Raw genomic sequence first — 13,133 nt, 5'->3', positions numbered from 1 at the left:
TCGATTTAAGTTGTGTGCTGTGCGCTAAACGTGGGGATAAAACGTGTTCTGGGCGAGGCGGCCTGCTCTGTGATTTGATAGCAAGCCTTTTCCAAAAGGGATTTCATTAAAGCCATGTCCTTAAAGTGAAAGAGCAATAACTAGTTTGACTTGTGTCGGGCCTTTCTTGTGTTACAGGGCTGATTACACGTAATTGCTTATGGTGTTGATGCCAGGGTGTGTATTTGTGCTTTTGATTTTCTTTTCCTTTAATTCGAATGAACAGTGTCCGAAAACTTTACCCACATCAGACTCACCTTAGGTGATCTTTAAGCTGCTAAATTAACACTGGTACATATCCAGAGACATGATCAGGGGAAATAACTTCACACTCAAACATTACCGGTTAAACTATTTATTTACCCACTCATTGAAGCTCATTGGAACGCTTACTGCAATAATATATATATTTTCATTTAGCATCATCTGCAGTGGTGATTATTGGTTTAGCATAATTGACAATGGTCTTGAATAACTTTGAGTAATTGTTGGTTGAAGGTTTAAGTTTTAATCAAGTAGTACCTGTTACATTCCGATGCAAATGTAGAGATGTGAACGTGATTATGAGATTACACAGCCGCATTCTCAAAACGAACGTCAAAGAAGATCCCAAATGAAACACCACCTTCCAAGTGAGTAAAAAAGTATCGAGACGATAAGCAAACTGTGACACAATGCCAATCGGTGCGTTGTACTTTTTCACAGCAGCTCCGATGAGCCATGTGTCTCACATGAGCACGGCGTGCGAAAAGGCACAGAGGCCCGCGAGGAGCAGCTGCAGCGCGACGGCGTCAGGGGCGCTGGACGCTGCCGCGTTGGTGTAGACGATCCTGTTGGAGAGACTGCGTCGGCCGATACACGTTTTCGTATCCTGCATAAGCTGGAAACAGCATCATCTGGTGAAAAAAAAAAGATAAAAGTCATAATCATTTATGACAACCTTTGACCACCCCCCCCCCCCCCCCTTCAATTGAAAATAGCATCCTTGTTCTAGTTAAACAGGTGCAGTGGTGAAACCTGTTGTGGTGACCAACACATTCATGCAGAGAAAATGTGTTGACGGCATGAACAGAAGAGCAAACATCCATCACAAAGGGAGCTTTGAAATCAAAGATGACATGCAAATCATATGGCAAAGATTTCCTGTTGATGCCAAACCCATTGTGTGATATAGAGGTTTTCCCACCATCTTGTTTTCAAGGGCCTTAAGTTAAGAAGTATGTTCACCAAGTAGGAAATTGACGTCACCGCCACCAGCAGCAACTAGAAAAGCATCAACGTGTCGGTGCCAGTGAGCCTTGATCGTATCTACGGAGTTCCAAAAGGCGAGGCGCAGTAATGACTTTAGATGTTTGAGGGATTGGTCGTTATTAGTCAGTGACGGTAAGTGAATTACACTGACTTGGACAACCAGAGGAAACAAGGGCCCCATTTTATTACTATAGCGTCACTTAGAGCTGCAGTGTGGGTATCGAACTGAATGGAGCCAAGGCACACTTTGTCAAACCTCACACTTATTCTATCTTTCTATTTTTAGTTCTCTGCCATTTCCATGATTCATTTGATCAAACGGAAAACACAAAAACACAACAGCGTTCATGTGGAGAGGCATCGACAGGGAAGCAGATTGCATACTTGGCCTCCTTCGTGTTCAAAGCCCGGCGGAGCGCATGCCTCTGTGCTAGAGCGCCAAACACATCAATACCCCACTTTAAAAAAAGTTAAACGCTTAGAAATATGAGTCAACTTCTTCAACTGCTCCCTGTAAAAAGAAAATTAAAGAATGGGACACTTCACATCCGCACAGAACAGATGCTTTTAAGTGTTTTTTTGCACATTTTTATTTTGGGGTAAGAGGTTGAGGAGGAGTTACCAGCTCTTCCTCCACCTTGACGGATTCTTTGAAGACAGTCCACGCCACCGCTTCATTGCACGAAGGGGTGGTCAGGGAGCCGGCGTAGCGGTAGTACTCCACTCGGTTAACGTCCAAGCAAGTCGTCGATGGAGATCTCGTCCGTGAAGTTGACCTCTGAGCCTGCGCGGGAAGCCCAAATGCACACGATGCAACGCTCGACTCCAAAATGTGTGCAGACAAAACAGGCGTTCACTTACTGATGTTTTCAACCGTTGAAATGTAGCTGGTTAGTTTTTTCCAAGCCTCCATGTCAGGCGTGAGATTTGTCTACAAAGAAAAGACGGTGAATGAGGGCAACTTTTTACTATATAAGTAACACAATCTGCTCCTTGAAACACTTGCCTGTTCTGAAGTTCTGTTGTTGGCGAACTTTGGCTGAAAAAAATAAACAGTACAAAGAAGTGAGTGTTGTGTAAACCTCTGGGCGGGGGGAGGGGGGGGGGGACCCAAATATGCACTGTTAAACCTCCGATTTCACCCCACGGCAGACACACAACTGTGCAGGTGCACTTATGTGACGCAATGCGTGAGAGCGTGCAAAGATGGGAATATTTGCTGTCTCAATAAATCACTTCGCCTGTAAGGTGGCCGCCCAATACGTGACATGGGGTTTACACTCCCTCTCTTCTTGTGTGACTGCAGTGCAGTTTGCACTTTGCTTTGGGCTCATGCTTAGTACGGGCCAAATGTCACACTGTGTTGACAGAAAACATCATTTGCACGTTGTGTCCCGTATGAAGCCCTTAAGAGCCGATTTTTCAGCAGCATTGAGTTGTTTTCACTTAGCGCGTAATCGTGGAAACACGGGCTGCTATGGAATACCACAGACGCGATGCAGATCTTTACCAGTAGTTTATATCTCTGTTCATATCTCTGCATCTACACACCTACGTAGTTGTGTGATTGCATCTGGCACGGTGCGGTCACAGCGAATGACAATGGCGTGTGTCGGTGCACAGACATGCAGGCAGACACAAAAACACCTGCCTAACTTATAACAGCCTTTTCTGCTCCAATTCCTGCCACAGTAGTGCTGTACAAGAAGACCGCATTCAGTATGGCGTGATGATAGAGAGAAGTATCAAATTATAGGAGAAGTATCGAATTACACAAAAGGGGTTGTGCGCGATGCACTAATTGTCACCTCAACGAAGAATCCCAGCACCGCCAGACCGTTTGGAGTCTCTAGGGCCTCTTCCAGAGTTAAGTCCTTCCTCTTGGTCACTATGTGCATCTGGACAAAGGCACAACGGGGACATGTAGGATTCAACGGGGAAAGCCTGCATGTAATAGCAAGCGACTTCTTCACGGCAGTGATTACCTCCATCGGGTATCTCTTTGAATCCACTTTGTGCTCCGAGCCGTTGGTCTTTTGAGCCCCAATGGAAGTGGAACTGAAGGGCGGAGTAGACGTACTCCAAACCTCCACCTGAGACCTCCACCAGGTCATCTTTCAGCACACACTTCACTGAAAGATGAGCGGGAACACATGGGGAAATGTAATTTATCACTTTCTTCTTAATCTGTTTTTCCAATAGATTTTTCTATGTGCTTTTTTTTAACCTTTTATGGTTTTATGTTAAGCCCAGAATTGTCTGGTTGATGCTAAACAAATGAACTCTCCTTGCGTGGCCTAATCTAATATTTAAAATAAAGCTATTCAAAATATAGTAGATCCCTAAGTAATCTCTTCCGAATGAGGTTTTTGTCTGAAACCCAAAAGGTTTTCCGTTCAGTATGGCTTGCGATTATTGGATTCCATCTAAAGATATAACTTATTGTCCTGCTTATGCATTATTTAGCTTTTGAATGAGATCACATAGTTGCAGCTCTAACCTAATCCTCAAATACTAATCCTCAAAAGATACTTAGTTAATTTAAGCGTCGATCTTGTTTTGATATTGTTCTAGAGTTCCTGGTTGAGCCGCTCTGCACATAGTTGAAATGTGAGAACGAACCTGAGTGGCTCGTGTTAGTGATGTACAAGATGGCATGTCTGTCGTCAAACTTCGTGTAAGAGAAGGCGTCGAGCGTCTCGTCCAGGACGGCGGCCTGAGTCTCGATGTCGACGGGTGACTGGCGCTCGCCGCCGCAGAACGAGTGAGGCAGAGCGGCCCAACGAGACGGACCGTACTCTAACGGAAGAAAACAAAGGTCACACCTATATCCTGTAAGAGCACAATCCCTCTGAACGTCTCTTCATATTTGTACGTACCACAGGCTTCTTCCTTGTGGCACCATGAATGACCTGAAGAAAGGAAAATGGAAGTCATGTTTGGGGGGGGGGGGGGGGGGGGGTCAACTGGGGCGTAAACACTGGTCTTACGTGAGATCGAGTGAACTCACCGGACGGTAAGAAAGTTGCAGCGGAAGCGAACACGCTCCGCCCGTTAAGCGGTTGTGTGGTCCGATGAACGTTGGCGAGTCCCGTCTTTGCGAGGAACCGCTCGACCTGCAAAGGAACCACAGCGCGCGTTTCTCCCACCATTTGGAAAAATAAATAGGGATGAGCATCACTTGGTGAGACGTGGTGGACGTGCCCTTTTCTGCGGTGATTATGTGACACCGATTCCTCTGTGAGTCAAAGTGTCCTAGTTGCGCTCTAGAGCAATAGTTTCAAACTCAGAGAACAAACGCTTCCTTTGGAAGACGTCACAAAGAGCCGGTCTCCCCCCGGGACGGGGAGACGCTGACAGAGAGGAGGCGTTAGACGGGTCGGTGAAGATCCAACAAAAGGTTTCAGGCGGGGGGTTTTTCACATAGTGTGCGCGGGTCATAAGGTGTGGCGCTCGCTGCCAGCGAGGTTCTGTGGGGAAAGCAGGAGCTGCAACCTAATGGACCTTTGTAAGGCAGGTTTTCATTTGCAATAAATAAACACCTCCTGGCTATCTACTGACTTAAGTGTGTTGGAACCAGAGCTCCACTAATCTGGTGTCTGTCCACAACCACAGTGCATTGCATTGCCTGTGTGTGCGTTTGAATCAGTGTTATCGCATTGTACAGAAGTGGATTAGTAGACCGAACACGGTTGACTCACTAGACTTTGGTGGACGTCTATCGGCTCTTGAAAGACTGTCCAAACTACGGCTTCACTGCAATCGGGGGTGGTCAGGGAGCCCATGTACCGATAGAACTTCTTGGGGTCTACATTTCCGATGAGGTCGTCGATGGAAATGTTATGGTTCATAGCAACCACTGTGTCTGTGGACGGATGCAACACACACACACACACACACAAAAGAGCCAGCCTTAGTTTGATGTCGTTAACACAAAAAGAGATAAACATCACTATCAGCTGGTCTAGTTGACTTGACGAAACCATCTGGCGTCTGAGCAAATATGTCAAGCATTCAGCTTGATTTTTGATCTTTATGGTTGAGAGAGAAACAAACCGCCAGATCAACCTTTAGAATGCGAGGTATGTCCGCTGAGCGCACTCAGCTCCATCCGCCCCTAAACTCGTTTTCTCTTCCACGTATCATGTGACAAATGAGATGTCCTTTCATCTGTCACCTGAACTGACATCGGATGCTGATCATAGCTGAGACGTTTTACGTCTACTACAGACATGTCTAAACAGATGATTGATGATGTCGCTAACAAAGACGCAGAGATGTTATCTCCATTGAGTATTTTCACTGTGTTGTGTTACTTCTAATGTGCAAAAACAATTTATACACCCCTGGAATTCCCTATTCTTTTTTCTAATATATATTTACGTCTGGATATTTTTAAAATCTAGATTCCACATACAGGAATTTGGGGTACAAACTGGTCTCTTTTAGAGCAGAAAGGGAAATATGCTGCAACAAATAACAAATAAAACGCCTACCGATGGCGTTTGTCAGGTAGGATGTGAGCTCGCTCCACGGTCCCGACGTCGCCTCGTCGTCTCTGCCCTTCAGGGAGTAGAAGTTCATTACACACCTTAAATTCTCCTTGAAAAATGAAGGATGATTGGGAATTTTGGACATACGTTTATGAAAAACGCCAGGACAGCAATTCCCTCCGAATCGTTCTTGGCGCTCTCCATGGAGAAGCCTTTCTTCACGCTGACCACGTGCATCTGCGAAAGAAAACACGGATTAAAACAGTGCAGTTTACGGACCAAAGAGGCATTTGGAATACTACACCACACCGTACCTCCATGGGATATCTGTGCCCATCAACCGTGTGCTCTGACCCTGGATGATTGGCATCGCCCCACTTAAAGTGAAGCTCAAGTGCAGCATACGTTCCGTTAAGTCCCCCTTCACTCACTTCGACTTCATCGGCCTCCAACACGCATTTCACTGAAGAAATGCGGGAAGAGTGTTAATGTAGTGTACAGAAAATAACAACAAAAACCGTCTCAAACAGCGTACCTGCGTGGCCGTTGTTTACGATGGACTTGATGGCGTGTGGAGAGGAGAAGTTGACGAAGGTAAAGTCGAGCAGGCGAGGGTCAGCCGTAGCGTCGCCGGTGACGATGTCGATGTCACAGAAATGACTGAGGTCGGCCCAATTTTCCGGGCTGTGATCTGTGAAACGCCGTAAACTTGTTCGAACTGCAGGTGTTTTTCATGCAAATGGTAGTCACATCTGTCCGTATACTTACAACAGCCCGAGTAGCACCAATCACATCTGAAACAGAAAAGCACAAAGCGCTGTGAACGCTGGAATCATGTTGAGACTCCTCCGTTCATCCAGTGATCCTCTGTTGGGGACCACTGAAATAAATGACCCCCTTAAGCCACATCTGGTAATTAAACATTAAATAACTTCCATGTCTTCCCCCCGGGGGGGGAGGATGATGTCTTTCCCTATGAGCCCTCACCGCAGGTACAACCCGTCCTAGTTTCCACTGTTAGCGCTGGTTTCCACTGTTATAGCACTGTTAGCACCACCGGCTGAAAGCCCTGACTCAGCAACTTTAAGTACGATTTTCAGAACAAACATTTTGTGGAATATTTCAACACTTTTCTCGAGTGTCTGAGAAGTTTTTTTGACATTCCAATAGGTGTGAGGATCAGGAGGCTGGTCTGGGATCATGCTAATGCTGTTTTTCAAAACTTGTTTGGATTTGATATACTGGGGGCCCACTTGGGCTGGGACGGGCGTCGTGGGTCCGGGTCAGGAGCCGGGGCTGGAGGGGTTTGTGTCCTCCTCCTCCCCAAGCTCTTTTTCCTCGGGTTGAGGATGTCCCGCAGCTCGAGGCACGCCTTCTGATAACTTCTGGGGCCAAAGACGAAATCAGTTTTGCGAAGAAAAAACGGGCTCCTCACATCCAGGTAGTCCGGGCCCAAGTCACACCAGGAGTCTGCTGAGTCCTTACGTGGTCGCGTCATTCTGTCACGTAGGCGTGGAGGTGCAGGCGGAAGCAGGACTCAAACGCAGGGTCTTCCACGAGAAGTGCTCTTTATTCCAAAAACAAACCAAAAACCAAAACCGACGTGCTCCAACCACAGGAGACATTTGACAATGACGCGACAAAGGACAACTGGCACACAGGGCTTAAATACACAAGGGAGGTGCAGGTGATTGGACCCAGGTGGAAACACTCAGGCAATCACGGGACAAGGCAGGAAGTGAAGTTACCCAGGGACACAAGAAACATGAAACTTCAAACTAAAACAGGGAAAGAGACCAAACCGTGACACTTCTTGCCATCTCGTTATCTGAGAGAGGAAGCATTGATGGTTGGACCAAATGTCCCACCTTGTAAAAGTGAATAGCAATAGGAATAAAGTGAGATTATATTAAAGGTCTTACAAACATCCTACCTCGCTGGCCATACAAATCGATGAAAAAAAAATAGTTAAAATGAGCTGTCACGTTTCAGAATGTGTCCGTTTCCAAACGAGCTCATCAGTGGGGAGAAGGTGAAGAAGTGTCCCAGTATCCATCCATCTGCACCTCCATCCATCGTGACAGACCCCTCAGAAGCTAAATAAGACTTTGATCCTTTACAGGCCAGTGTAGGAATATTGACTATTATTCTGCCATAATGTGAGATTAAAGTTTGCTGGGTGCAATTGTATTAAACATACGATTGCGTTTCAGGTGCTCGAAATCAGGGCAACATCCAGGTTGAAACATGAAATAGAAACTGTGTTACATGGCATGAATATATACACACATTATTGACATTATTGATTCTTTTGGTATTAACTATCCTCAGCTAAGATTGATCTCCCATTTAGAATTTTGTCAGTGCAGAAATCAATCCTTAGAGCCAAGAATCCTTTGACTCGCCTCACTTTGTTTTATCCAAAATGTCGGAAGAAGACATTGAACTTGTGACTGTGCTTTTGGACTCTGAACTGCAGTTTGACATGAAAACACTGACACATGACTTTATCTTGACAGGGTATGCATTTCTCGTATAGGTCAGTGTTTATTGTCATTTCTCCTGTGTTTACACACGCACGCATGAGTCTGCAAATTCACCCTGGAGTCCATACAAATCGATGAAAAAAAATAGTTAAAATGAGCTGTCACGTTTCAGAATGTGTCCGTTTCCAAACGAGCTCATCAGTGGGGAGAAGGTGAAGAAGTGTCCCAGTATCCATCCAGTCAGTAATTAGTAGTGGGAGGGACACAAACCAGCATGGGGGACACAAGCAACATGTCCGCGGGCCTCTTTTTGGGGACATTTGGGACATGATCAAAATACTAATATTTATATCACGCATCACCTCATGTTTCCATACACAGAGCTGTCTGGATGTGAGGGCATGACTGAGTCACTTTTACCTTCCATTTGAATAAAACACCATAGTTTCTTTTGACTTAACTTAATCCCTTTTGAAGCGTGTGAAATGATATTTGACACCTGTTTTTCTGGTCGTCGCCTACAATAGAACACAAATGATGAATTCCATAATCCAGATAAAAAGGACATACTGACCTTTGTACTCTAACCCTTTTTAAACATTACAACAGAAGAAGGCCAGACTGAGCTTTTAATTCACAGGAGATCTGCAACCTGACCCTGTCACGGTTTGGTCTCTTTCCCTGTTTTAGTTTGAAGTTTCATGTTCCTTGTGGTCCTGGGTTAACTTCACTTCCTGCCTTGTCCCGTGATTGCCTGAGTGTTTCCGCCTGTGTCCAATCACCTGCACCTCCCTCGTGTATTTAAGCCCCGTGTGCCTTTTGTCCTTTGTTGCGTCATTGTCCATGTTACTCGCCGTTGGTGCACGTTGTCCTGGTTTGTTTGTGGAATAAAGAGCACTTCGTTCGAAGAACCTGCAGTTGAGTCCTGCCTTCCATCTGCACCTCCATCCATCGTGACAGACCCCTCAGAAGCTAAATAAGACTTTGATCCTTTACAGGCCAGTGTAGGAATGTTGACTATTATTCTGCCATAATGTGAGATTAAAGTTTGCTGGGTGCAATCGTATTAAACATACGATTGCGTTTCAGGTGCTCGAAATCAGGGCAACATCCAGGTTGAAACATGAAATAGAAACGGTGTTACATGGCATCAATATATACACACATTATTGATTCTTTTGGTATTATTAACTATCCTCAGCTAAGATTGATCTCCCATTTAGAATTTTGTCAGTGCAGAAATCAATCCTTAGAGCCAAGAATCCTTTGACTCGCCTCACTTTGTTTTATCCAAATTGTCGGAAGAAGACATTGAACTTGTGACTGTGCTTTTGGACTCTGAACTGCAGTTTGACATGAAAACACTGACACATGACTTCATCTTGACAGGGTATGCATTTCTCGTATAGGTCAGTGTTTATTGTCATTTCTCCTGTGTTTACACACGCACGCATGAGTCTGCAAATTCACCCTGGAGTCCATACAAATCGATGAAAAAAAATAGTTAAAATGAGCTGTCACGTTTCAGAATGTGTCCGTTTCCAAACGAGCTCATCAGTGGGGAGAAGGTGAAGAAGTGTCCCAGTATCCATCCAGTCCTTAATTAGTAGTGGGAGGGACACAAACCAGCATGGGGGACACAAGCAACATGACCGCAGGCGTCTTTTTGGGACATTTGGGACATGATCAAAATACAAATATTTATATCACGCATCACCTCATGTTTTCATACACAGAGCTGTCTGGATGTGAGGGCATGACTGAGTCACTTTTACCTTCCATTTTAATAAAAAACACCGTAGTTTCTTTTGACTTAACTTAATCCGTTTTGAAGCGTGTGAAATGATATTTGACACCTGTTTTTCTGGTCGTCGCCTACAATGGAACACAAATGATGAATTCCATAATCCAGATAAAAGGATATACGGACCTTTGTACTCTAACCCTTTTTAAACATTACAACAGAAGAAGGCCGGACTGAGCTTTTAATTCACAGGAGATCTGCAACCTGACCCCTCAGAAGCTAAATAAGACTTTGATCCTTTACAGGCCGGTGTAGGAATGTTGACTATTATTCTGCCATAATGTGAGATTAAAGTTTGCTGGGTGCAATCGTATTAAACATACAATTACGTTTCAGGTGCTCGAAATCAGGGCAACATCCAGGTTGAAACATGAAATAGAAACGGTGTTACGTGGCATGAATATATACACACATAATTGACATTATTGATTCTTTTGGTATTAACTATCCTCAGCTAAGATTGATCTCCCATTTAGAGATTTGTCAGTGCAGAAATCAATCCTTAGAGCCAAGAATCCTTTGACTCGCCTCACTTTTGTTTTATCCAAATTGTCGGAAGAAGACATTGAACTTGTGACTGTGCTTTTGGACTCTGAACTCCAGTTTGATATGAAAACACTGACGCATGACTTCATCTTGACAGGGTATGCATTTCTCGTATAGGTCAGTGTATATTGTAATTTCTCCTGTGTTTACACACGCACGCATGAGTCTGCAAATTCCGCCTGGTTTGTTTATGGAATAAAGAGCACTTCGTTCGAAGAACCTGCAGTTGAGTCCTGCCTTCCGCCTGCACCTCCATCCATCGTGACAGACCCCTCAGAAGCTAAATAAGACTTTGATCCTTTACAAGCCAGTGTAGGAATGTTGACTATTATTCTGCCATAATGTGAGATTAAATAAAATATAATAATAAGAACATTGGTTATGTTTTCAGACATACGCCCTAATGCATATATACGCCGGGACTTTAGCGCGTTAATTACGATTAATTAATTACAATGTGAATTAAGATTAATTAATTAGACAAAAAATAACACATTAAACATTTTTTACGCATTTTTACACTTATTTTTTGCACCGCAGAACGTTTCTCACTGGATGGGTTTCGGGGGGACCGATTATACTGGAGCACCAACTAGCGTTCATGACTTCAGACAACAAACCACAGTGAACATGAACGAAGAAGCTGACGAGACCGTGAATGGGAAATCTTATTATAATAAACACACGGATGGAAGCGTCGATAAGAGCGTGGTTGTGTGCAAGCTGTGCAACAAGGAATTCACATCGAGCCTCAAGTATCACCTCCACGCAAAACAATTAGCAGCTAGCGTGGACGTTAGCCCGACCAGAGTACAAGGACCCACACCCAACCCACTCTGCACCAGATGACTGGTTTAAGGACCAGGTTAACCACGTCTGAAAACATAACCAATGTTCTGAATTTTAACGCATTTAAGATTTTTCTTAAACCGTCTTGAAAATGGAAATACAGAGTGTGTGTCTGTTACGCCGCCACCCCGGCTCGGGAGACGGGGGGGGGGGGGTCACAATATGCTTTAACGCCAAAAATTATGCGGGCCGTTTCAAACAGTTGTAAACACGTAACTCTGCTCACATCTGTAACGCGCATGCGCAAGTTCTCATACGCTCTCGTACGCTTGCAGAGCTTCCACTGGGTGCAGCGCGAGAGAAAGTGTGTCCGGGAGCAGAGCGACGTGAACGGGCTGATACAACCACGGCGACCGGCCCCAATACCCTGTAAGTACGTGAGTGTTTGAATGAAGCACACCGGGAACTATAACCAGTTATTTTACTTGTGCTGCCCACTCGATACGGGAAAGACTGTTATTTTGGTAAGCTAGTTAGCGTTAGCATGCTAGCTCGGAGCATGCTAGCTCGAAGCATGCTAGGGTTCAACATGAACTGGACCAAAAGTAAACATAGAGTATTTTCCGTGTGTTTGGTGTTGCTTATGCGTTAGGTTGTTGCTGTACTCATATCATATCATTGCCCTTCCCATTTCATGTAGAAAATACGCATTTTTAAAGTCACGCCGCCTAAACACAGATTGCAGCTGAATTCAACAAGTTGTGGCCTGTAAACAAGCTAGCCAACACATGGTAAGTTACTGCATGCTTAAAGCAACATTGTAAAGTATGGTACTGTGTAATATACCTGGAAATGTTACTCCAGAAATGCCATAAATTGTTTATAATGTCATAAGTAAAACATCTATAAATAAGGGTTCTCAAACACCTCCTGGTGTTATCAATATTAAACTTTTTTTTATTACTGTCATTATAAACCCAAATTACACACTTTGCCTTTTCCCTAAATTCAGAGCCAGATCTTGTTACAGAATCTGAAAATGAAGTGCCAATGATTTAGAAAAATGGTTTACAAACACAAAATTCTAAGCTGATTGGTTTGTGTTGTTGCTGCACTTATAATTTCATAGTTTATTTTCACAAAATACAATTTATTTTTGTATTCTGTTTTGTATAGGAAGTGTTTAGTGTTATATTGATATGAATAAGTACAAATTAGTCAAATTGTGTTGTCCTTGTTAAGGGCTGTTGACATGATTGACAACTGTCAACAGCTGACTGTGTGTAACTTGTACTTTTCCAGCAAGCAATTTTGCCGATGAAAAGACGTCTATGACCCGACGTTGAAAAGACGTTGAAAATTGGTTTAGAAGTGAAAGTTGTTGACGTTGAAAAGACGTCTACGTTTAGACCCGTTTTCAACGTGATTTTTAATATCGGTGGTAAACGCACAAATGTGGACGTCATTTATTTTTACACCTATAAAATAATGCTATAGCACAAAGTAAGGGACGACATTTTACCGTATTAAAAATCACGTTGATATGTGGTCTAAATATAGACGTCTTTTCAACGTCTACGAATAGGCGTTGAAACAACTTTCACTTTTAAACCATTTTGCAACGTCTTTTCAACGTCGGGCCATAGACGTTGATTCAACGTCTTTTCAACCAAAAAATGTTCACTGGGTATACTTACCTATAGGCTGCCTGAATTTCTCAAAGTA

At 44.0% G+C, this 13,133-nt stretch overlaps 1 protein-coding gene across 1 annotated transcript; it reads right to left on the bottom strand.

Moving 5' to 3' along the window:
• Positions 1–286: 286 nt before the first annotated feature.
• On the bottom strand, positions 287–7,859 carry LOC119213194 (uncharacterized). Its single transcript, XM_062560225.1, is given in 17 exon segments — positions 287–881; positions 883–935; positions 1,913–2,027; positions 2,029–2,146; positions 2,293–2,329; positions 3,099–3,188; positions 3,276–3,330; positions 3,332–3,422; positions 3,913–4,089; positions 4,170–4,202; positions 4,301–4,406; positions 4,992–5,155; positions 5,787–5,853; positions 5,931–6,020; positions 6,098–6,246; positions 6,319–6,474; positions 7,769–7,859. Coding segments are annotated over 17 exon segments (1,707 nt in total). The 3' UTR covers positions 287–766.
• Between the last annotated feature and the right edge of the window lie 5,274 nt (positions 7,860–13,133).

The sequence above is a fragment of the Pungitius pungitius genome, chromosome 21, assembly GCF_949316345.1.
Source record: "Pungitius pungitius chromosome 21, fPunPun2.1, whole genome shotgun sequence".
In the NCBI taxonomy this organism is placed as follows: domain Eukaryota; kingdom Metazoa; phylum Chordata; class Actinopteri; order Perciformes; family Gasterosteidae; genus Pungitius; species Pungitius pungitius.
This window is presented reverse-complemented; position numbering and strand designations above follow the sequence as displayed.